The sequence below is a fragment of the Antedon mediterranea genome, chromosome 6 (assembly GCF_964355755.1).
Source record: "Antedon mediterranea chromosome 6, ecAntMedi1.1, whole genome shotgun sequence".
Taxonomy (NCBI): Eukaryota; Metazoa; Echinodermata; class Crinoidea; order Comatulida; family Antedonidae; genus Antedon; species Antedon mediterranea.
In genome coordinates, this window is record NC_092675.1 from 717901 (window position 1) to 744857 (window position 26957).

The 26957-nt window shown below is 31.4% G+C and overlaps 2 protein-coding genes across 7 annotated transcripts; one reads left to right on the forward strand and one right to left on the reverse strand.

Moving 5' to 3' along the window:
- Positions 1 to 311: 311 nt before the first annotated feature.
- LOC140051761 (uncharacterized) lies at positions 312 to 8823 on the forward strand. Its single transcript, XM_072097066.1, has 6 exons — positions 312 to 477; positions 1326 to 1429; positions 6537 to 6896; positions 7115 to 7424; positions 7662 to 7708; positions 8183 to 8823. Exons 1-6 carry the CDS (start codon positions 398 to 400, stop codon positions 8821 to 8823), a joined length of 1542 nt encoding a protein of 513 aa, XP_071953167.1. The 5' UTR covers positions 312 to 397.
- Positions 8824 to 10927: 2104 nt separating this feature from the next.
- Positions 10928 to 26492, reverse strand: LOC140052303 (tetraspanin-33-like). 6 transcript variants are annotated; one of them, XR_011845615.1, is made up of 10 exons: positions 26368 to 26492; positions 25618 to 25767; positions 24512 to 24697; positions 23857 to 23931; positions 23355 to 23450; positions 21985 to 22107; positions 19868 to 20041; positions 13516 to 15050; positions 13000 to 13482; positions 10928 to 12955 (listed from the first exon to the last, which is right to left on the reverse strand). XR_011845615.1 is itself a non-coding variant. In XM_072097801.1 (9 exons), exons 2-8 carry the CDS (start codon positions 25702 to 25704, stop codon positions 18655 to 18657), a joined length of 855 nt encoding a protein of 284 aa, XP_071953902.1. In that variant the 5' UTR covers positions 25705 to 25767; positions 26368 to 26492; the 3' UTR covers positions 14945 to 15050; positions 18621 to 18654. The 6 variants fall into 6 exon arrangements, 3 of the variants coding, with proteins under 3 accessions (XP_071953901.1, XP_071953902.1, XP_071953903.1); XR_011845616.1 differs by lacking the exon at positions 13000 to 13482 and having other exon boundaries at positions 13483 to 15050; XR_011845614.1 differs by having other exon boundaries at positions 13000 to 15050.
- Positions 26493 to 26957: the final 465 nt, after the last annotated feature.

Below are 26957 nucleotides of genomic sequence, written 5' to 3' on the forward strand. Positions count from 1 at the left end.
TACAAATCTTTAATATAGAATAACCTTTTTTACATAATTAGCGCCACCTCTTAAAATAAAAAAGGTGGCAAAAAAACAATTTACATTAGCGCCACCACTAGACAAAAAGTTGGCAATATTCTACATAATATAGTCGCCTTGTGTTTTTTAGTAACAGCTGAAATGATTCAGCTGTAATGTGTAGGAGGAAAAATTTACGTATCCAGGCCATTTCTGTCATTAATAAGTACGTCAAGGTTGTCATAACGATTGCCGGAATTTATTTCAAATTACACAACATTATAAATATTAAAATCACAAGTGGAAACTTTATTATTGTGGCTCTGTATAGGACAACGAAATTGATAAAAGTCTCTTCAGAGACAATAAAATATTGTGAAATTATTGAGCGGAGAGAATGGACTCAATCAGAAGATATGTCGTGATGTCCGTTTTGTTAGTCGTTTTATGTATTTTCACATCGGCAAAACAATGTGGGTAAGTAAATTCCACCTTTTTCGGTTGCACTTAGGAAAAATATTAATGTGGATACTAGAATGCGTTCATGGCTTATTATTTTCATTTATTTTTTTGTATCGAATGTACAGTATATTTATTTTTTTATGCATATTGTAAATTGTTTTGTATTTTTTTTATCTGTAATGTAACTTTTTATTATATGTACTACAATAATTTCAGACTTGTTCTGCTTTTTGTAATGTTTTTATTTACCGGAATAAAAAAAAAAAAGAATGATAACTTATTCTAAGAATGAAAACACTAGATGATGACGATGGCAATGTCTCTCATCTCTAAACATGTTGCCCGGTTGTTGTCCTGTTATATTGTGCACCCATGTAATGAATACACTAGATGACGACGATGGCAATGTCTCTCATCTCTAAACATGTTGCCTGGTTGTTGTCCTGTTATATTTTGTGTACCCATTTAATATTGTTGTGATTTTATTACTCGTGTTGTCAGTCAGTCCTCTTCCAAACATCCTAAAGTAAAACGAAAATGTAACAATATGACGATCTCGATCAACGAAGACATTGAATGTCAAATTAAGATGGCAACCGATACACCGGTTCATAGGCAAATCTAAAGCTCTGTCTCACTATCAAACTTTATGTGACAACAAATGTACTTTTCCCAAATACCGGCACATGATCATGTCATATCACTACCATATTTGGGTATATCATTACCATATTGGGCAAATTACACTGATTTTGTCAATCTAGTTTGATAGTGTAGACAGAGCTTAAAGATGGTTTAGGCCTAATGATATCGCGAACGAATCAACCAAACCGATTTTATATATAAACTTATTTTTTCCTCAGAAACATGTCATGTGATTGGAATGCTGATGATGAATGTTATTTGTTCTACACCTATAGAGGATCGTGGTACTACCAGTCAAAATACAAGGTTCAACGAGGCTTCGGTATTAATTATTCATATCATAAGCTATAGTAAAAAAAAAACCTTCTTTAGGATACCCATACCGGTGGTAGGGCCTGGGACACTTTGTTGGGTCCCGAAGGTGTCCTCTTGGTTCTAGCAATTTGTCTGTACATTGCTTTCTAATCTAACAAGTTTTCCTTTGTTGTATATAGTGATTGATAATACAAAATGTTATATTGCATTCTATAGGCCTAATGGGAACCAATATATAGTCGTAGAGACTAAACCCAATTACGAGCCTAGATTTAATGAATTACGAATATACTATTAGTCAATAAACTTCTAAATTTGTTGTTTGTAATCATCTTGCGAACGAAACATTGACGTTATTGTATAGATGAATTACCTTATTCTCTCAGTGCTCTATGCAAAGGTTACAGAGAGCTTATTCGAGTCTTATTCGAGTCTTATTCGAGTCTTATTAACACATCACTAAACTTTTGTCAATATCTTCGAAAAAACTTACTTCAAGGATAAGAGTGGGTAAAATTTGTGATGCAATTAAAACTGTTCATTTCCTATTGCAAAATACATTAATTCTCAGGAAATGTGGTGTGGAGGCCCTATACTATCTATGCCCCTACTTGAACAGAAGAAGACATTATGTACGTGCATGAGTGTGAATGTTATTATATTTCTAATTATGATATATAATTATTACTTCCGTGATCGTCAATCGTGATAACATACTACAAGGTTGTGTAATTGTCACATGTGGCAAAAAATGCACGTCAGAACCCCATACTTATTGGATACAAGTATAATAAATAAATTACTTAAAAAACAAATTCCTTCGGAGTAAAAACATTGAAAAGCATTCATTTTAAACTTTAACTTAAACGTTGCGGTCGCTTCAACGTAAACATTGTGGTCGCTTCAACGTAAAAATTAAAGCCTGTTTTCCGGTCGACGTTAGTCGACGCTATCGTTAACAATAATGTTTAATTTACTACATTGCGGTGGCCTCCAGCGTGACGTTACGGCTGCGTTGGCAGGAACGTTGATGTAACGGTAGGCCTACCGGTGCTGACAGTCATGAAACGATGTTAGGCCTACCGTATTATTACTGATGTAACTTTCTGCACCAAAAACTATATACTATATAATTTAGAAAGTTAAATCACTCACTATGGAAGAATGCGTACCTGAGCAACTTCTCTGTTTTTATTGAAGTTGACTTAGTAATGCTATTAATAACGCATTGCCAAATTCGTATGATGGTTAGTTTCCAGACTTCACGGTCGCAAAATAGATTTAGTTACTCAGGTGTGGGTCTATGTCTCAAAAGCATTACGATTTTTAGTGGTTTCCTGTCTCTCATAATAAACACTGCCTTGAGCAAGTTACGTTTCATGAGCAGGAGTACCATGCACAGAAAGACACAACACCCATCATCTGAGGATTAGCAGGTAACCACATATTAACGTGATTTTCAATTCATGGTTTCGATCCTTGTTCACTTGTTTTATTTAATACAAGACTTCCTATTTTGTTTTGCCGGGGGCCTTCTCTCAGTTGGATTTGAATTGTTATAGCATACATATTGTAGATATTAGCTTCGCGTACATGCGTGCACGTATAGGCATAGTTCGGTTATTGGTCCCACTAAGTAAGCGTCACACAAAAACTTAAGTTAGACAATTACTAATGTGAAACAAACTTTATTGTAGGCCTAGACTAAAACTTAAAGTTATACTTTATAATACTGTTTAGGCCTAATCAAATCAGTAACATCATTTACACTCTGTGGTTTTCAATACACACATTAGTATTCCAAATGTCCGATTCCACATGCAGCAACATACTATACATTAAACAAATTAAGATAAAAGAACATTTTTATATTTATTTTAGAGTTTTATTTGTATAATGTGACAAAGTTTGTTGATTAGTGATATTGTCTATTATGTGACATTAACTTTATGTGACATATTCTTTAGATGTTTTTGATGAACTGTTCTAAATCCGTTTGTGGAATTCAACATTGACAGCAGTTTACTTGTATCTCACTACTTTCAAATTCATGTTATTTTATAAATAATTTCCGATATTAGCTGTTGGGAATTGAAAAAAAAATAACGGAGTAAATGCCCGGGGCCAACGTAAAAGTAGTTTGAAAATTGATTTTTAGAAAAAAATGGGCCTTTATTCAAATTTATTGACCTCCCTTAGGAGAAACATATAAAAACTGCCAACCAACACATCAAAATGAAGATTCACCCGAATCGAAAGATTAAAATGGTTTTAACAAGTTAAATAAAGTGTCAAAATCATAGTGAAAAAGGGAACTTGACTTCGCTGCTTTTCCACTTTTTATTACTCATAATTCGTCAATGTTATATAAAATGTTAGAAGGACGGTAACACAATTTAAAATAAAAGTAAAAAGGCCTTACACTACAAACAAGTAAACTTTTTGTATTATACAGATAAATGCAGATTATTTTTTTTTTTTAAGTGTAACAAAGATAGTATATTTCTATTTCAAATGATTTACCATTAAATAAGCATATATCACACACTGCTTAAATAGGCATATATCACACACTGCTTAAATAGGCATATATCACACACTGCTTAAATAGGCATATATCACACACTGCTTAAATAGGCATATATCACACACTGCTTTCAAGAAAAACATTTTATTACCGTTAGGCCTTATTGTAATTACTAAACATACGGTAATAAAGAAACGATTTTGCAAGCGCAGCAGATGGAATTTAATTTAGTACGATGGATATAGGCCTAGATTTATCGACCCTTCGTCTGATGTGGTGATGACGTAATATCACGTTGTAAAACGTACAAAAAAGTTCTACAAAAATAATTTACCCACTTCTAAGAAATTTACAATACTAAGCGTATAATAATCTACTCATGTTGTCATGTTCTATTGAGTAAGATGTTACGTGTAGGCATGTGGAAATTATGACTATTGATCAAAACTAACTCATAACTATAATATGGGAATATATTTCAAGTTTTCTTAAGAAGCGGCAATGTGGAAAAAACGGCAAAAGAGATACAACAGCACCTGTTGAATCTCCACCGAGGAAACATAATAATTACATTTGAATATATTTAATTTAATTTACTTATAAATATTGAAACGTCAACTCATGGTGATTTTAAGGAAGTTATTATTACATGTGTATGTGTGGACAAGCGTCATGCTGTATCAGTCTCTCCTTAGCTTCACAAACATCGAATTTGTTTTAATGAAAATTATCAAAGTTGTTAGTGTTAAGATGTTAATTCTGTAATTATACGCGTTTTATAAATCATTATTTTAATAACTTTAATTTAGTATTCTTTCTCAACAAAAATTATTACAGCACTGGCTTTGTCTTCTTATTGTATTGTTAAAATGATATAATTCAACAAATATGATTCATAAAGTTTATAATCTTAGTTCAATTACTTATATTTTTTCAACAAAAGCCATTAACTCTAACTACACAATTTGATTAATTTAAAAATCTTTTTACAATTACAGTTTATTAATATTTTCAACAGATAACATATAGGCCTATTTATAAATGATTTTCCATATCAACATTCATTAGCGTCATTTGCGGTTATGTATATAGGCTACAAATTGTTATTAGTATTTCAGCTTCTTCGAGTGGGCTAGTGTCTACAATTTATGGGCCCTGATTTTATAGGCCTATTTAACGTCAGTTGAACCGTTTGTAGATATTATAAGGATTTGGGTGCTGGGCACCACTTTAAAAAAGAGAAAACACTTTCTAACACTACTAACCGTAAACAGTATTTTGTCATTGTTAACTCTACTCGACGCCGCACAATAAAATTTGCAAATCTTGCAGCTAATAATATTTTATATTGATATTCAGGATTTAAAAAAAATCTATTTATATGTGTTAATATGTTGAAAAGTGGCTCTATATTTAGATATCGTGCGAAGTTATATTTAAGATACTCTAACCCCAGTAATCCCACAAGAATTAACGGTTAACGTCCAAAAAGCGAAACAACAACCAAAGTCTAGAAGTTAATTAAAAAGCATCCATCTCTCTCATTTCGAATAGCATTTATTGTGGACTTAAAACCGCATTGCTTCCGCTTAGTACTCAAGATACTTGGCTCATTAATGCGTGGCTATGTTTGAGAAATCAGGCACGGTTTTATGCGACTGGGACAGGGAGTAAAACAGGAACTGACGCCTCGAAACACTTATCGTTGGCTGTCACGACTGCTACCCTGGCTAGGCCTATCATCCGTCTTATATCTGCAACATCCAGTTGCTTATTTTGACCTTAATAATCCAGTTTATTGCTGACAATAATTGTATTCAGTTGTGTTAATTATTTTATAATTAAGTTTCATAGAATTCATACAGCAGAAAATATGAATTGACGTTATTATAGAAAAACGGCCTTAATTAACAGGCGCAGTCTACAGATCCATACGCGTATAAGAGTTTAGGTTTGTGCGCGACTCTACAGCTCACTATGTCGGTCGGTCGGTTGGCCGGTCGGGGTCGGTAAACACTAACTCAGATTTACGCACACGACTGCAGCCATGTATATGGCCTTGTTTATGCGTAGCGTCGGTAAAAACACGTTTCAATGCAGACAATATGTAAATTTATCTGCGTAATTATGTTTACGTACTTATGTACTTAATGCTGCACAATCATAGAATAAAATCTAAACTGAGGTGATATCGATGACCTGAATGACCTAATGAACACTCTTCTAGACGTCTAATAAAACCTAAACTAAAAATAATATTTGGATCAAAAAGTCAATGACATTTGTATAAAAACATTTCAGAGAAAAATGAGTATGTTAATTTTGATAAAACATGCAGGTTATCTTTCTCAGAAATCAGGTACAAACGTTTTTGGATCAATTGATTTTGAGTAATAGCTTTTTCCACACTTTTCTTTAAAATAAAAATGATTATGACTTATATAAAGACAATGATATTACCAGTATTTCAAAATAAGTTTTAAAATTATATAGGATAGGAATCAACACTTGGTGATACTGGAAATGTTTCTGCTTGTAGTAATGTAGGCAACAACATTCATATAGATTAATTTTATTTCTTCTACAGTAAACACTGCCAAATCAGAATCATGCTATAAATACGTGGTAAAGCGGAATATCATATCAACATCTTGTCTAGATATGGAGAAATATTGCAAGGAATCCGGGGGAGCTCCAGCCGTCATCAACAGCCTCCGAGAGTACCAAGAGTACAATGAGTTCGTACTAGACGTAACTAATCTCAAAACATTTGATCCGGTTTATCGCAAGTTTCTTGTACATGTGGATTCTTTACCGATGGCTGGTTTGAATAGGACATGCTCTCAGGTTTTTGTGAAAGATGGCTGGCTGACAGATAACGGAGGATATATACTTAATCAACCATGTGCAGAGAAGACAATCGTCAACAGTATATTATGCGAATATAGTAAGCTAAAACATTTTATTATGATAATAAGGCTTCTAAGAAAAAAGTTGAAGAATTACCTATATAACATAATAAACCGCATAAGAACTAGATTTAAACTCTGTTGATTATTATCTCTATCCATATTATTACACAATAGGCCTACAGTTAAAAATGTACCTCGATTCAGTTTAAGCCTACTCTTGTAAACATTTTAATTGTGTATGTTTTGTTATTAGATTCAAAAATTAAAACGGAACCAATATGTGCAATACCAACACCAACACCAACACCAAAGCCAGCGACAACAACCTTACACACGACAACGACTCTAACACAACAGGAAAACGTTACCATTCCCATGATGTCATCCACTATGTTCCCCACTCCAAATCGTGATGTGCGTGACGACAGAAAAACCATCGGTTTTGCCGCAACCACAGTAACGATCATTGGGCTTCTAATTATGATAATCGCCTTACTCTCTTGTATGTTACTCTACATTGGTAAGCAAAAACACAAGCGAAAACAAGAGAGATATGTAGTCAGGTAATTTGACATGAACACATGTTTTTATTATAGTTCTTAACACAACTATACATTGCCAAATTTCCTTGTTTACCCACTAAGCCTCTTTGGAATCTTTTAATTTTATTATATTAAATTTAACCTACTATAATATACCTGTCTCATTTGTATTTCTTATTACCACCTTCGTGCATTTACTATTTTGTCACTAATAATCTACTATATGACCCCCTATGAAACATTCCTATTATCTTTTAGGGCTCATCAGGAGATAAGATCTGTTCATCTATACGACTCTCCCTTGGGTAAGTATAATTGACAAAAAACTTCCTCAATAATGAATGTCAATTTTGTGTCGAGATGAAACATTCTTTCTTTTTTATAACATAGCGAAAATTATTCAATGACTTTTTTTCTTTATTGGCAAACACGGCGCAAACAGCAAAAACATTAACAAAAATTTAAAAAAATATTTCAAATAGAAAAAATGTATTCAACCATTAAAATTGTCCAGTAAAAATGGAAAAGAAGAAACAAAATTAAATATTCTTTATTTTTTTTTTTTAAATTGTATAAAAACACTTGTTTTTATAATCTTTGTAAGACTATTCCATGCTTTAGGCCTATTAATACTTTAACGATATAAGGGTCTTTTTTCTTTGTAGCAATTTCCAATTCAATTATTATTCGATTTATTTTTTGTAAATTGAGAAAAAAATAACAAGAAAAACATTGTCATGGTTTTGTTTACTTCATCCATTAATAACTTTCTATTTTAGATGACTGGATGGATAAGCCGTACTTAGTTGCTAGTCAAAAACAAACACTTTATTCAAATTCTGACGAAACCAATTCCACCAGGCTTAGCGATGTCACCGACGAAACAAACAAAGATCATTACATCACAACGTCCACATCGAGTACGAATAGTTATGAAAACCATCATCCCACGAACGATGATAACGAATATTTGTGCCCAATATCTCGAAACCAAGACCAGACAAAGGAGTACTATAACGTATCCAGTTGTTCAAACCTAGACACGCTAGACGCGAGCATCATCAAACGGATTTACAACCCTCTTCGGCCTCAGAAAGATCTAGTTTCTGAGACGAGTACAAATAAATACAAGCCTACTAAACCAGTTAAATACAATTACGACAAGTTATCTAGAAGTTCAACAATGGTGTCAATGCCAAACCAATTCAAGTCAAAACCCCCCAATGTTAGACCCCCAAATGTTACACCATGTAGACCCCCTAAAGGCATTGGACACTGCAACATCGCTGTGCAATATATGCAGCCAGGTGCCGTAAAAACGGGATATCACCACCTGGAACGCCGCTGTGCAACTATGAACATTGGGGGTACGAATGACCATGATTACTCACGACTCGCAATGAGTGACACTGCAACATAACTCATCAAATAATCTGAACATTTTAAACTAATTTACTGATGTAATATTGGCATTTAAATAAGTAATGGTTTACATACTGTTGCATGAGTTGACGCTTCAATCTCCAGATGCCAGGTGCCTAACTCAAATTATGCAAATTATGTACAAATTGTAAATACGAATCAATGGACGCTGTCTTTTATGAAGCGTGAGTAAGCTATTTGATATCTTCGCTTCGATATTTTTAAATTCTTAAGTTTGTATAAGGCTTTTTATGCGTGTTATGTACCTAATTAAAACGTTGGTGAAGTATATAGAAGAAGAATATTTAAAAATTCTTCAGCAACTTATGATAACATTGCATTTTTTTTCCCATCACCGCTTCTCGAAATTCCTAAATGACATTCACTGTCTATTCAAACTGCTAGTCTTTGAATTCTCACTGAATTCTTTGTACTAAGAAATTTAAAAAAAATAATATATACATTTGATCAGATTCAGCGCGCTTCGGGGCAATGGTAATCCAGTGGGGGTGGGGTTCTAGCCGGCCTGGGCCCCCTAAATTTCACAAATTGTAATGCAAAAGATAGGACATCAAATTAAGCTTCATTTTACCATTTTTGCCCTCGCCCCGCCCTATTTCAATCAAATAATCAATGTGGTTACAAAGTTTCAAATCCGGAATTTCTACCGTTTTTTTTCATCAGCCATACAAGAGCTCTGTAATTTATTTGAAAGACATGTTTCATTAGTTATAATTAACTAGTTATTAAACAAATAAAAGATATTATTAAGCGATATTTATCATGTACTAAATATTTGTAAATAATGTACAATACAAACACATTGAAATAAAGTAAAAATATATGAAAGTGATTTGTAACTTTGTTCAGCGACTGGTTTATGGAGATTAATTTTGCACGAATCTTTCATCAATAAATTCAATTTGTAAACTATTAATTTAAACTCGTCTCTCGTTTATCAATAGTAAAACACCTAATAAACTTAATTAAATACTTTCTTAATTTGGTAGTCTTTTATTTGTACCGCGTGTTTAACTTGTTCAAAACAAAGTAGGCCTAATCGTGAAAGCGGGGTTGTTATCGAGTTCTCTCGTGTGGGTTTAATCTATCCCTACCCACCAAGCTAGCTAGGTAAGGTGGAGTACATTGGAAATCAATGGTTTACTCACATCCTCTAGGAGAACATAGTTTGGCATTTATCCACATTTGATGAACAGAAAGGTAAGGTAGGCCTGAACGTAGTATGTACTTCAAAGAAAAACTTTCTTTCTTTCGAACTTTACTATAACAAATTGCTTATGGTACGAGACAAGTTTTAACTTCTAGAAGGAATCCATGATAATAATGACTACCAATTACTGCTTTATCTATGTTCACTTTAATATCTTTTTTTTCTATTTTGTATATGTTCATTCAATTATCTGAATAAATGTTATCTGAATCTGAATTTCAAATTTACATATACATGGCTGCAGTCGCGTCCGCAAATTTGAGTTAGTGTTTACCGACCGACCGGCCGACATAGTGAGCTATGTGAACGAAACTACATGTATAATAAAGTCTATATCAAAGCATAAATAAATTATCAATAAAATCTAAATACTATTATGTGAGAAGTTTAAAAGGGAAATAGCGTGGAAAATCTTGAATCTTTGTCAAGTGTTAGCGGATGTAAACATCTTCAATCGTAATAAAATGACAATTGTGGAATAAAAGTATAACAAATTCGATGAAGCTTATATCAAAGAGTAGATGTACTTCAAAGCATAATTATGTAGAAATTATATATAAAACCTAAATACTATTATGTGAGGTGCTTATGAGCGGAATAGCGCGGGAAATAGGGTGAATCTCTGTCAAGTGTTATATTAAGCTACTGAATATTGCAAAGTGATTAGGCCAGGCAAGTTACACTTTTTTGGGGGTTATTTAGAAATGTTACTTGGAACGTCATGACTGGGTAGCCTAATGTTTTGAAAACTTTACACATATAACATATTATATGTTTTATTTAAAATAGGTACTGTTATAATTATGTACACAAGACAGGAGGGGGGGGGGGGGGGTTCTACCACACATAATACAATACAGTATACGTAATATGCACTTCTTTATGATTTACAAGTTTTTACTTATTTATTTTTTATCTCCCACTTAAATTAGCCTAACTAACTAAACTGTTAAATGAATTATAAAAAACATGTGCACTAATAAAGAGTATTGCCAAATACAACTAATTATCTTTTCTTCATGTCATTAAGTTATCTTGCATCTTGAGCTATCATTACATGATGTGCCTAAAGTTCTGTCTACACTATCAAACTTTATATAACAAAAAAATGTGATGTGCCCATATGGACATGATGATGTCATATCACTACCATATTTAGGCACATCACACTTTTTGTTGTCAAATTAGTTTGATAGTGTGGACAGAGCTTAACTAAAGAAATACATCAAATACAATGATGTTAATACAAATTGCATTTTAATCTTAGGTGTGAACACACTACATAACAATTCGTCCAAAACAAATTTACGATTTTAACAATTAATTATATTAATAATTATAATCAAATACATTAATAGTAAATATACTATGATTAGATATTGTAAGGTTCAAATTATATTTGAATTTCATGGAACAATTAATAATATGATGGAATTTGTCAAGCAATACGATTAAATACAAACACTGATAATAGTACAGTACCAAGTCTACGGATTTAACCAGGAGAGCTACAGTATGGAACCCCAAGTTCCAATACATTAGTATGTACCAGCCATTACCATAAGTGTACTTAAATACCATTATATTTAAGATACATGAAGATTAGTCCATGGTACTATGGAAAGCCAAAGAGCTACAGTACGGAACGCCAAAGAGCTACAGTATGGAACGCCAAAGAGCCACAGTATGGAACGCCAAAGAGCCACAGTATGGAACGCCAAGTTGCAATACATTAGTATGTACCAGCCATTACCATAAGTGTACTTAAATACCATTATATTTAAGATACATGAAGATTAGTCAATGGTACTATGGAACGCCAAAGAGCTACAGTATGAAAAGCCAAAGGGCTACAGTATGGAACGCCAAAGAGCCACAGTATGGAACGCCAAAGAGCTAAAGTATGGAACACCAAGTTGCAATACATTAGTATGTACCAGCCATTACCATAACAGTACTTAAATACCATTATATTTAAGATACATAAATCTTTTTTATAATATTACAAAATTGCACTCTATTCATATATAAACCCAAGCATTAATTAATGTAAGTGCATTAAACTTACTAAGTACATAATTTATTAGTCAAACAACATAATGCCAATATACATAAAAAAACAATAATTACACATCAACACACCAATTAAAGTAAAGTTTAACTAACAGGCTATACATGCATAAGCTATGCAAGTACTGGCTATGAACAGGCTATATGTGTACAGGCTATACATGCACAGGTTATACACACACAGGCTATACACGTATCAAGTAGGTGGTATATTGTTCCATAATAAGGATTCTACTGTAATTTGAAAGTAAACATATTATCCCATGATCACAAATACAGTATAACTTTCTTTTTCAAATTTAACAATCATAAATGTCCTTTTTGTCAAGGTTCTTAATAATAAACTGCATTTAATTTAAAAAAAAAACATTATTAAGAAATTTAAGCAAAATTCTACATTGCATTATTAATTGAAAAGAAATTAAAAAACATTATGTCATGCTTGTTCACCAATTTGTTTTTATACCTTTATGCTATACTTTTATAATAATAACATTAAAATATACTTTGTTCTTTGTTACAGTTATAAATAAATATATCTATCTATATAAATGTCATAGAGTTGTTAAAAATGTAGCATAAAGACTACATATGTTAAAAAATCTCTATATTAAAGATACCTCTATATTAGGGACTGCCTCTATATCAAAGAACACCTCTATATCAAAGAACACCTCTATATTATATTAGGGACTGCCTCTATATCAAAGAAAACATCTATACCAAAGACAACCTCTATATTAGAGACTCCTATATCTGCAAAAAACAACCTCTACTATATCTATTTTAAAGACTACAGTACCTCTAGAGATTACCTCTATAAAGACATCTTAAGAATCCTCTATTATCAGAGTCTGCCTCTATAAAGACTACCTTTATATCAGAGTCTGCCTCTATAAAGACTGCCTTTATATCCGAGTCTGCCTCTATAAAGACTACCTTTATATCAGAGTCTGCCTCTATAAAGACTACCTTTATATCAGAGTCTGCCTCTATGAAGACTACCTTTATATCAGAGTCTGCCTCTATAAAGACTACCTTTATATCAGAGTCTGCCTCTATAAAGACTACCTTTATATCAGAGTCTGCCTCTATGAAGACTGCCTTTATATCAGAGTCTTCCTCTATCCTTCGGATGGGATGTAAAGCCGTTGGTTCCGTGTACTTAACAATGCATGTTAAAGAACTTGGTACACTATTCGAAAAGAGTAGGGGATCGTCTCCCGGTGTGCTAATCTGGTAGGCGCTGCACTGCTGGCTGCCGTGGGTCCGTGGAGGGCCTAATCCGAATTTCCTCAGTTTCCAGTTAAGCTTGAGGACAAATATGAAATACCTTTACCCTTACCTAAAGACTGCCTTTATATCAGAGTCTGCCTCTATAAAGACTGCCTTTATATCAGAGTCTGCCTCTATAAAGACTGCCTCTATATCATAGACTATCTCTACTACATCTGTATTACAGACAACCCCTATACTACTACCAAAGACTATCTCTACAGTATCAGACACTACCTCTATAAAGACAACCTCTATATTTGATATTATGTCTATAATATCAGAGACTGTGTATCAGCCTCTGAATCGAAGAACATTTATTTTTGTTATTACTAGTAACCAGTGACATAGAAAAATAAGTATTTTATAATTAATAATAAGTATATTATAGTACTTTAGTCTAAAGATAGAAATAGTAATTTTGCATAGATTAAGTACAGGTAGTATCAATTATATAATAGAATTGTTTTAATATAAATTAATGATTTGACATTAGGTGGGTTTTGAAAGGAAAGCGAAAGCCAAGAGACACAGTGGGTGGTGTTGTATTATTTTAACAATTAATATCACAAATTTGTCATAATCTAATTTTTCATATAGTATACGTAGCTGCCAGGCGAGATATTATACAATTAAAAATTATATATGTTTAGTGCATTTGTGATTATGTACATTATAAATTGCATATAAATAAATTATGTATATTTGATTTCTTTCTAAAAACATTTTCCAAAAATGTTATTCATACAAAAAATTTATCTTTCTAAAAAACTACAAAAATGGTAATTAAATTTATTGGAATAATCATTCCTAATTAGTATATAGAATAGAGTACAAAAATTACTTTTATTTAAAAATACATTTTTATACATATTCTTTATTTAATGTATTTCACGGCATGAAATGGGTGGGCCTTACCTTTCTGTTATAGCAGATTGGTTTCAGCAAAAGAAATGTTATAGTAATTAATAATTTATTGTTAATTAGCAATATAATTTATATTAGTAATTTTCAAAAAACAAGTTTGATTTTTAAAATAAATTATATCATTAATATTTCATGTTAATATTTTTTATTTTATTTTTGTAACATAAGTCTACTATATAGTAACTGCTACTCTGAGCTGGTATTAAATGCTTTAAATTGTTAAGAAAGAATATAAAACAAAACAAACAATAGATATATGAACCCTGAAATATAGTATTTCTTAGCTAACCACTGTCCACTGGTCTGTGTTATTCTTTAATAAAAAATAAAGTTATTTCTGTCTGTGTAAACCAATTTAATATTGAATATTTAATGAATATTTATGAGTGGAATGGATATTAGTATCTATCTATCTAAATATCTATCTTTCAACTTTTAAAATATTCTATCCATTCAACAAATAAAAATGCATTATTTGTTTTATAACACACCTACTGTGAATGTCAAAGGCCCATCCATAAATACAGGTTTTGGAATTGGCTGTGTAGTAGAGCTATTATGGATGGTGTACAGGTTGGTCTGTATGTTAGTGTCTGTTGTCATGTTAACTTGGTTGTTGATATATCTTCACTTGTTACTGCCATAACTTTCTGGTAGTTATATAATAATAATTCCTCTTGTATTTGTGTTACCATTAACATGTTGATAATTAAGCCAAAAATCTGAAATGAAAGGCAAAAGGTATAATAATAGTAATAAATTATGATGGTAGATAAAAACAATAATTATTATATACTGTATGAATATTATTTAATTTAGTGGGGTTTGAAAGCACTGGCATTAGCCTAGGACAATAGTAATGGTAATAAATTATATAAAGAAAAAAGAGGTATGTTACAATTTGTTTACACTTTTTTTTACATTTTATTTCAAGCTTTTCTTTTTCATTTTTGGCTCATTTTCTAAAATGATATTCGAACGCTAGAAATCTTTTCTAAGCAAAATAAAGAGAAACAAACTCAGAACTTTGCATTAAATTGTTTAAGAAAGACGATAGTAACTGCAATACACACTGAGAAAAAGAAAAACACATTAGTGTTCAATTTTTGTTATTGCAACTTTATAAAACTTTTTTGGTTTTCTTTATAGTAGCTAATCATCATTACTAAATTCCTCTTTTATTAAGTTTTATAGACATTTTTATTTGTTTTATCTTTGATATCTTCTATTTTAATTTATTTTTTTTTTCTGTTTTATTTTTCATTGTATTTTTTGGATATGGAAATTATTTTGTGACACTAACTGATTTCTGTATTTTCACTAAAGTTAGTTATAGCGATCAGCATAATATAACTTTCAAGTCCAGTAAATACTGTTATTAACTAATTTTGATATTGTTAATATTCAGAAAAGCAATATTGAATATTTTAAGTTTTAGAATATTAATTTGCAAACCAATATGTACTGCAGCAAATATAAAATGGTTAAATCTAAAAAATGAGTAAATATATAAGTATATAATAATAAGTATGAAATACTTATACTGGTCCAGTGAGTTTAGTATGAAATATTCTATATAAACATTAATAATACATCTACCAAATGAATGTATTAATTATTAAACCATACAAAGGATTTAATAAGAAGCAACAGTGCCAGTTATTGAATGTAAACAAATGAAAGATACAATTAGATGATATATATATATACATACAAATATTGTGAATTACAGATTTTCATGCAAAAGTAACATATTACACTACAGTAAAAGCCTTTCTTTGGGACACCCCTGAAGAACGAATGGAACAATCTATGTTTGAATACTACAGTCAACTCCTACCTACACTATGCTGGGGCCTGAAAGTGTCCCCTTCATAGGGGTTCAAGTGTAATTATAAATAATTAAATATAATTGCTTTAGATTACTAATTTACTTATCTTTGTACATAGCGGCCTTTATATGACCATTTTTAGCATGCTTTCTATAATGTAGTCTGGTCTAGCAAAATGGAATGTGTGACACGTCCAAAACAAGTATGTATGAATACATCCTACTGGTCCAGTGATCGAAGCCTGAATATACTTGTATGTAAACAATGCATAAGGATAATTTACACAGACAAGCGGTTACGGTATAAGTGGAAAGCCGCATAGCTTGTACTACATAGAATCTGTATCCTCAACGGAAACCGCCTCACCGCTCCACGTTTGTGTACATGGAGGAATAACATAGATTCTATATTTTTATTATCATTACCGCTCATCTGTGTAAATTGACCTTCAATCATAGTACTTACAAACTTCTTTTATTTGTATCTCCATTGAGATCCAGCCATGGATACCCACAGCATTGTCATTTTGTTTGTAATTTGCCTTTTGATTTTTATAGTATAGTAAAGAGGAAATGTTATTAAAGCTATTTAAGAGTTTCACCTAGATTAAATATTCCATCAATAAATGAAATGGTATAACATGAAAATGAACCACTGAATATTAATATTTAAAATTTGACAATCATAATATTCACTGTGAACAAAAATAATATTTTTTAGTTCCACTAAAACTCTGTCTACACTATCAAATTAACTCTATGTGACAGAAATCTGATCTGCCCATTTATGGACATGATGATGTCATCAACATTTTTGTGACAAACTAGAACTAGTTTGATAGTATAAACAGAGCTTTATAAGCAATTTGCTTCTAATTTTCGAAAAATTAAATCAATCAACATTCATACACAAGTAATGACTGCTATATTTTCCAGTGTCTCAACCTAATTGTAAAAATCTATTAATAGTAACCTAGCTTTTCAGATTCTTAATTTTCTTTTAAATTTTTAGATATCGTCACTTTTAATTTTAAAGTTTTATAATTTTATTTCTGTCTAATGTCAATTATGTAGTTATCACCTATGAATAAATCCTATTTTTTTTACACTAATCCCTCAAATATTATGTTAACTGTTTCAAATTTGTTTTTGCGGGTTACCGATAAATCCACATTTTAAAATGAAAGATGTTAAAATAGATGTATGCATTTTCTTATCAATTATAATTTTAGCTTAAATTCCTCTTAATATAGAAATATAAAACTATTATTCAATTAAATGTTGGAAGTTGGCAGGGCTTGAACATTGTAAAATGAAATGTAAAATAATTATCTTTGTGTTGCATTATATTTATGTATAAACTTAATAAATAAATATTAAAAGAATATTTATGAATGTTAATATGAAGCTATTTTATATTTTTATAATATAAATAAAGCAAACAATTTTATTAGCACAAAGAAAAAATAATAAGTTTCCTTCCTCTTATAAAATGAAATATAGAAAAGATATTTTTAATGTAATATAGGAAACATTAAAATTCTAACAGCAAAATAATTAAATGAAAACAAATTAGTTGATGAGTTTGAATAAAATAATGAATATACTGTATGATAAAAAGAAATCAACTTCAATATCAATCTGATATTTGGTTATATAATAAATAGTAAGTGTTAGGCAATCCAAGATGCACAGTAGTGGCATTCATCAGTCACATGATACCTAGAGTGCATTCAAAGTAAACAAGTTAGTGCGACTTAAGTGCTGCTTATCGTGGCCATCACCAGCAGTGGTTAAACCCCACAACGGCTACTGCTGCAATATATCATGGGTTTTTAGTAACAGATTAGGAAATGTTTTTTTTCAATGGAAAATTGGTTTCAAGTTGAAGAAAAAAAAGAGGAAAAGAAATGTGATTTTTAATAACATTTGGAGAATTGATTAAATAAGATGATGGTAATAACAGGGAGTTACAACTCCCTGGTAATAATAGATTGATAGGGCAGTGATTGGTTGAAGTTGAATATAAGAGCACAAAATGACGCAATCTTTTTCATATGATCATGATGACAACTTTGGATATGTTACCATGGTTAGTTACTCCACTCTCAATTTCAAATAAAATTTGTAACCCCTTTCTCCCGACAGCTTTAGAAATAATTACACAAAATAAGTTTTAATTAAAATCAATTGCCTTTTTGTAGGAAAAAAAACAGAAAACATTTATTTGTGTGACAATAACAAAATAGAAATGAAATTTAGGAAGAATGACCCATATTAAGAATGACCCATGTTATATTGCAGTAGTAAATGATAAGGTAATAAGGTGTCACTGTGCAGTGTGCTGCCCCCACGTGTTGGAAGAATGACCCATGTTATATTGCAGTAGTAAATGATAAGGTAATAAGGTGTCACTGTGCAGTGTGCTGCCCCCACGTGTTGCATTTCACCATGAACTTACGCACATGAGAAGAAAATAATGAATTAAGCAGAAATTATTCTGTGGTTTTGTCTGGCAATTCAGCCGCATCTATCATATCAGCTTCCGCATACAAATTCTCATCTTTTATTTGCTGGATAAACCCAAAGGTCATCCAAATCCCTGCCACCTGTAAAGATTGAAGGTTAAAGGTCGAACGAAGTGCAAAGAGTAAATGTTTGAAATGACTGGATTTGAGCAGATACAAAATCATCTAATGATTGATTCATCAGTGACAATGTTCAAAAGTATTTAAAAACCATTTTAAAATGATGACAAACCATACATTACTAATCAATGAGTTAAACAATTTTAAAAAGTGTAACCCAAGTGTATAGGCTACGTATGTGCTAGTTCGACACAAATAACACATGTTGTTGAAAATGATTAATTATGACAAATTTCAAATATCTTTATTATTATTTGTTCTCATGTCTTAAGAAGTTTAACCACCACCGCAAAAAGAAAAATAATAATTGTTAGTTTCTGCATACCAACCAATACATGCCATTCAAAACCCAACATACTCATTTTAAAACGTAATGTACATATAGTACAGTATACGTTTTTAAGACAATATGAAGTTCTCCAAAAAATACAGAACCTGTGTTGCTTTTTGAAAGTTAGTAACAATGTTTCCATAAAATCTCTGCTGTTGCTACAAGTTAACGATGTAACTGTGATCGATCAACCAAACAAATTGAGAAAGTTGTTTTCAATTTGTTTGCAATGATTTGCAACATTGGCCAATCACAAGTTTAGTTAACGTACGTGGTGTATATGCAATTTTTAGCTGAGCACTGCAAGATCAATCTAGAAGTATTTCCATGGAATCTCTACTCACTATCACTGACAGGCAGTGTAGCAATTATATGAAAACCAGTCTTATAGTAATTTGATCAAACCAGTGTATATACAGTAGTACATGTGTTTAGAAACAGCTATATGTTTGTAACTTTTTCTTTATTCCACGGAAACATGATTGAAAACCTGGTTTTCATATGCACACTACACATAGGATTGATATTTTTTCCTGAAATATCTTAAATCTTTCAAAATGTCCTAAACAATGGTTACCAAAACAAGTAAGTAAACCTTGATAAAGACTGCAAACCATACATCCCTATACTTCATGCTGAATTTCATTCAGAACCAAAAATTGGCAAAACATTATTTTCATTCGATTAGTAAACCATTCTAGATTATTAAAATAAATCAGTAATGTATACCTGTGGCAGGGCGAATCCAAGTATGACACCAGCTATGAGGGCTAAGTTGTCCTCTAACCAAGTACTAAAAGCGTCTACGCATCCACTGATGTAGATTTTACCTTGTAACTCAAGCCGATTAGTAACTCCTTCACGAATTCCATTTCCACATTGAGTGTTTGGTATCATTTCATCCTATGGAAAAAAAAATACATTTCAGATACAATACAAGATTAAATATTGAAAATACAGACTTGTTTAAAAGGTTGATTACTTTTTAATTATAAAATACAAGCATTTGATGACTACCACTGTAAACATTGCATCACATGTGACTACCACTGTATACATTGCATCACATGTTCATTCGTCACAAATATTGCATTTAGGAATTATAAGCTGTGTCTACACTATCAAACTTTATGTGACAAAATAATGTGATGTGGCCATATATGGACATGATGATGTGATATCACTACCATATATGGGCACAACACCCTTTGTTGTCACATAAAGTTTGATAGTGTAGAGCTTAAGAGAATCGGCTACAGTGATGAGTCCCATTTTGAAAAATTGGTGCCACAGGACATTCTGGACTGGAACAATTTCAAGAAGTGTAGCAGAACAAACAGATCTTAATAAATTATGAAGAATTTGTGTTGAATTAAACCACTTTAGTTTAAGTTTCTATCTTCAAAAATAGCATTAATAAAGAAACATCAAACAAATTGTGCAAAATTAGAAGATAATACAGAATAGGCATTTTATTTTGAAAACAGCATAATATCCAGTATGTGCTCAGAGAAGGAATTAAATGTGATAGATGGTGATTTTATAAATATAGTCGACGAATTAGTGAAGTGTGCCTAACAAGATGTGAAAAATCTCCACATCACTACAGTAGCTCAAAACTCCTGGTGGAACTAAGGATACACACAAACTGATGGTTATAGGGCTAGTGATCTACAGGTTGGGCCGGCCTCAAACCATCTTATTCAAAGGCATTCTCATAGGGCTAGTGATCTACAGATTTGGCCGGCCTCAAGTTCAAATGAAAAATCAATTTTATTCAAAGGCATTCTCATAGGGGTAGTGATCTACAGGTTGGGCCGGCCTCAAGTTCAAATGAAAAATCAATCTTATTCAAAGGCATTCTCATAGGGCTAGTGATCTACAGATTGGGTCGGCCTCAAGTTCAAATGAAAAATCAATCTCATTCAAAGGCATCCTCATAGGGCTAGTGATCTACAGGTTGGGCCAGCCTCAAGTTCAAATGAAAAATCAATCTTATTCAAAGGCATTCTCATAGGGCTAGTGATCTACAGATTGGGCCGACCTCAAGTTCCAATGAAAAAACAATCTTATTCAAAGGCATTCTCATAGGGCTAGTGATCTACAGATTGGGCAGACCTCAAGTTCCAATGAAAAACAATCTTATTCAAAGGCATTCTCATAGGGCTAGTGATCTACAGATTGGGCAGACCTCAAGTTCCAATGAAAAAACAATCTTATTCAAAGGCATTCTCATAGGGCTAGTGATCTACAAATTGGGCTGGCCTCACGTTCCAATGAAAAACCATCTTATTCAAAGGCATTCTCATAGTACATACTGAATCTTTAGTATACAATTCACTCAAATACAACAATCTAATTAGTAAAGAACAACAATGTTTAAGAAGTTAAACCAATGTGATGATTTTATCATCTTACTTGTTGTTCCTGCAGAAGGAAAAATAAAATAATGTGAAAATAATGTAATAATTACAAAAACATGTAAGTAATAAACAATAATATTAATAAAAGCATTTATAATACACCATATCAATGATTGTTCATAGGTGCAGTACATACATGTATTAAACCATTATATGAATTAAAATATTTAAAAAAAATTGTTATTTTACTGTTTTAGCAAGTTTTTATGCATGTTTTTAACCTTTTATTTTCTATAAACAGGACCATATATAAAACAGGTGCTACATTCATCTATACCTGATATGTTTTATCCTGTATAAATATGTTTTTAAATAAATAAATAAAATATAAATTAATTAAGTAAAGTATAAAAAATGCAATGAAAAATACTAAGTTGTAGATTAAGATGTAAATGAGATTGAGTGTGTTGTTGATTCGAATACCTTGGGTACAACACAGCATGTGTATGGCACGCCACAGGAACTTGCAGATCGATGTGAATCGGTACACATGAAGTAAATATTTCCGTCCCAGTCATTAAAGTCAGCACCACCACAACATTCAAACTATATCACAAAAACAAGAAATAGTACCATATGTATTTGTATTAAAAAATATATTCTGATATCATAATCATAATAATTTCTAGTTTCAGTTTATAAGTATATTCTATATAACAACAACAAAGCATAACATTATTTATTATAATATAAAATAATATAAACCATGATGCCATTGTGTTAAACAATTGTATAACTAATGACCCCAGTGTTACATGAGAATTAGGAATTAAGTATACTTATGTGGCACAACAACATCCTGGTAAGACAATACCAGAGACCTTCACAAAAACAACAGTATGAAACCTATAGAACAACCTTTCAATCCTGTATAACAGGATTATTGTACATATGTTATATTATTATTTAAAGAAAGGATTTTATGACTTTAAAACACTTTATAAACAATTGAAAGCAAGAAAATTGCAAATTACAGTATGAATAAACTATCATACAGTACTTGCCTTGTTTGAGGCTTTGGGAGTGGGGTAGAGAAAGTGAGTTATTTAAAGCCACTAGGTCAGGATTGAACCATAGACCCCGGGATTGGAAGGCAAGCATGTTATCACCAAGCTTCAACTGCACTACCATCACAGTTTACTGATTGAATGCCTCTAGATACATTTCTGTTTAAGGAAATTGTTTTTTTTCAGTAAAACAGTTTTTATGCTGAAACTCAAGGATCTTCTGACAAAGACAAGTACATTGTGAAGGTAATCCACAGTGAGGAATAATAGAATAACAACAATGGGTTGAAAGGTTTAAAATCATAGATTTCCTACACCTGAGGTAATCCACAGTGAGGAATAATAGAATAACAACGATGGGTTGAAATGTTTAAAATCATAGATTTCCTACACCTGATCTACAAACAATAATAAGTTATATATACAAAATGGCCATAACAACAACAACCACTAAACAAGGATATTACAGTTGATATTAAATGTGTACAAAACTGTTTCATGGTGTGTATTAATAAACATCCACTGTACACAAATTAAATTTCCTTTCGGACTACTAAATAATATTTGCATATTTAAATGCATAAAAATTCATATTTAAATGTATGCAAATTCATATTTAATTGTATGCAAATTTATATTTAATTGTATGCAAATTCATATTTAATTGTATGCAAATTCATATTTAATTGTATGCAAATTCATATTTAATTGTATGCAAATTCATATTTAATTGTATGCAAATTAATATTTAATTGTATGCAAATTAATAAACAGATAAGTACCTACATTTGTTTGCATTGCATCTACAGCAAACTGAATATCAGGATCATTGTAATAGTTTCTGATAGAGTGCTGAAGCCCATCTTTTACAAGTTGTTGAGTCTAACAAAAAATACCACCATCTTTTAAATGAATTATTTACATGTAACACAATCTCATTACTGTATACAAACAATTTAATCTCAGCACTAATTTAGACTAAATTTAGACATAATTCCATTGTTATATAGATATATTTCTCCCTTTGAAAAAATAATTGTTTTAAATGTTTTTCCATTTTAATGTCACCTAATAGTTATTCACTTTGACAAAAATTTTGGATTGAAAAACAAATAATTTTCCTGAAAATTTTAAGTGAAAAATAGTCAAGATAGTACAATTTAAGCATTTATTTTGTCTTTTAATAAATGAAAACTTCATATTTTTACCGTTACAACATTTCACTCTAGTGAATATTTCCAAGTGACTGTTGGTGAAATTACAAATTAAATGTTAGATACAAACTTACTTGACCCCTGAATGCCAACGCAAGAATAGCACCAATCAACTGAAGCGCAAACACAACAGCCAGTGTAATACCAAACTAACAAAAAACAATTAATGCAAAAATCAGTCGGTTATAGGATGGAAAAGTGATGCATTTAACAAAACAATGAGTTTAAAATCACAAATTTCAAATGTTTAAAATAATATTTAAAAACAAATAATGTTTTTATATTTGTGCAATGGAACCAATATTTTCTTCCGCTTAAATTAAAGGCGAAATGTTGAATTTTTACATCATGAAAATATTTGTACTATTGTACTCATTCATTATTTGTATAATATAAGAAACACTGCTGTGGTTATAGGAGTTCTATTGCATAATCAAAGTTATGAAGTACGAGGTTATAAATCTTGTTTGTATAGTGTAGATGATATGATATGAATGGATCTACTCTGTATTATTTTTTTAGTTTAGTGAGATAGGATGCTGTTTGGTTTGTTTGAAAGAGACCAACATGATATAAATGTTTGCTGAGCCTTTGTTCGGTTATCTTTGCCTTATATTGTTTACTTTCATTTTTTGTTAAATAAACAATCTTATTTACCCGTCTTTTAAATAAATTACAGTATAGTGGGTCATACAATTGACATGTGCATAACAATTTAACAAAACTTACAATTCGTAGCAAAGTAATATTTTCTCGTAATGCTCCTATGCAGCCAATGAAGCCAAGAATAAACATGAAGGAGCCGACAACAATCATGAAAATAGTCGGGGTAAGAAGGACATCAACGACTGCTTGGTAGTCTTTCTTTTCTATTTCAGCATAAATACCCACACCTAAAATAACTACACCAATCAGCTATGATAAAGAAAAAAAAAAGAGTTACTAATCCATGAAAAAGAAGTTTAAAAGGCCAGGTGCGGGCAAACAATTTCTATTGATCATACATTCCAATAATTATCGATCTATAATTTGCCCTATGTTTAATAATTTTGGGGATTTTTGAGGTTGTTGAAAATAAGCACTTTCTTATCAGTGGGGGGATAGTTTAAATTACAATGTAAAATCTCTATTCTTTTGTACAGAAATTTTGTAAATAGAAAGGCACTTTAAAAAGCTATGAAAAATAAACAGTGTTGTAAAAAATGTTATCAGGTGACTAAAATAGGCAATATAACTTGAATTTTACATTTCTGGTATTTTTATTCAACTTCAGATTTTTATTTTCATGCTATAGCAAAAATTATCCACTGTATATCCACCATCTTTTTTCACTTTCTAGGGAGTCACCAGACATGTTATTACATTAGGTTAAACTACCTAACTACTGGAAAAAGCCTTCCTGGTTTTTATGGCAGAATGTTGCCAAATTTTATATTTGACCATATTAAGGAAAGGTTTTTCGTCTTGATTTCTGTTACAATTTGATTTATGTACAATTAACCATATTATATTTAAAATTCATGCATGTACCGGAGCTTTAAAAAGTTACATACAGGTATGAATCCATTAAATAATATTTCTGACAAAAACACTTTTATTGCATGTTTAATAACATCCAGAAACTGAAAAATATTCTAATTTCAATTTTCTAAAAACTGTATTTGAATAAACGCCTGGATGGTTTTTAGGGGATATTCAGGGAAGGCGTTTATTTAAAGTGGGCGTTTATTCCAAATAATATGTTATTGGGGACGTTTATTCAAGGGAAGCGTTTTTCAAAGCAGGCAGGGTGTTTCTTCAAATAAATACGGTACTTGTGAGTTGTCACTACTTACCCAAAATCCTACATCATATAAAAATAGTATAATTCGCAAAATGCGATGACCACAGCTTGGTCTTGGAAGACGTTTCAAGGAAGGCATGATGTCCGTGTCCTTTAATAATGGTTAAGTAATGATGTCTTTGGTTGTTCCTAGGCCTAGACTCTGAAAATTGGAAAATAAAAATGTTTCAAGTTTACTGAAGTGAATGATTGTAATTGTAATACTTATACTGTATATATTAATATCTACTAATTAGCTACTAATAATGGTTTTGTAGTATTATTGTACACCAACCAAGTAGTCAATTTAACACGCATTAAAAAATGAATACAAATAAATGTCAAAATTGTTCATAATAAATAGAAATGCAATTTGTTTTTTTAATTACTGTATCTCATCACCGGTATGCACGTACCCACCTGTCCTTAATAAATAGCGCTCTAAACTAGCCTAGCTTTAGTTTATGCAGATATTTTGTTCACTATTATTATTAATAATAATATTATATATCTCTATAGTTTATGGTAGGCTTAACTAAAGAGACTCTAGGCCTAGCAAGGCTGTGGTATAGCCTCCTTTCCTAGCCCTCTCCCTGGTCACTGGTGGCCTAGGTCCGGCCTGGCCTCTTTCTAGTACTACACTACCAGCCTAGAGGCCTAGCCTAGTTAGGCCTAGGCCCTCTAGCCCTGGCTACTAGCAAGTAAACGCTAGGCTAGCGACGTACAAGCTAGACAAGCATGGGTTTACACAACCAACTCTTACCGTTATTTTTTTAGCATATTTATATCATCAATCAAACCAATAATTATACTTGTTTACATTCATAAATGATGGGTGGGGTATAAATTACAGTTCGTCGTTTTTTACGTCGTCTTCGTTGGTGGTTCGCTCGAGTAACACCACCACCACAACATGACCTTGGTTTCCTTGACCTTGATTATACGTCAGAATATTCATATTTTCAAATATTAAATATGCATTAGGTAGTTAGCATAAAACAACTGCTGTATGCAAATTTTTATAACATTACTGGTTACTAAAACAGCAATGAAGAATAAAAACGAATGGTAATTTTATATACTAAAGAAGTGAATTTTCTTTTTTGTTCATCCAATTAGTATGATATAAATACAAAATAAAAAAGTATTTACGGCAAAAATAAAAATTTTTGTCGACATGGAACTCAACTGTGTTGATATAAAGTGCAACTTAACGCAACTGACAACGAGGCACAACAAAAATGTTGACATATAAGCTTAGTTGCTTTCAGTTGCCTATGTTCTATTTTTTTAAAGGAAAGGACTATGAAAGGAACTATGAATCGATTACACGCTTTCAGTATGGGTAACCAC

What these genes read in the sequence shown, in the direction of transcription:
- LOC140051761 (XM_072097066.1), top strand. Translation starts at nt 398, where the DNA reads ATGGACTCAATCAGAAGATATGTCGTGATGTCCGTTTTGTTAGTCGTT. An exon ending in CAAGAGAGATATGTAGTCAG is followed by an intron (nt 7,425 to 7,661) that starts GTAATTTGACAT and finishes ATTATCTTTTAG; the next exon opens with GGCTCATCAGGAGATAAGAT. An exon ending in TCTATACGACTCTCCCTTGG is followed by an intron (nt 7,709 to 8,182) that starts GTAAGTATAATT and finishes TTTCTATTTTAG; the next exon opens with ATGACTGGATGGATAAGCCG.
- LOC140052303 (XM_072097800.1), bottom strand. Translation starts at nt 25,704, where the DNA reads ATGCCTTCCTTGAAACGTCTTCCAAGACCAAGCTGTGGTCATCGCATT. An exon ending in TAGATGCAATGCAAACAAAT is followed by an intron (nt 22,108 to 23,354) that starts GTAGGTACTTAT and finishes TTTGTGATATAG; the next exon opens with TTTGAATGTTGTGGTGGTGC. An exon ending in TTGGATTCGCCCTGCCACAG is followed by an intron (nt 15,051 to 19,867) that starts GTATACATTACT and finishes CTTTCATTTCAG; the next exon opens with ATTTTTGGCTTAATTATCAA.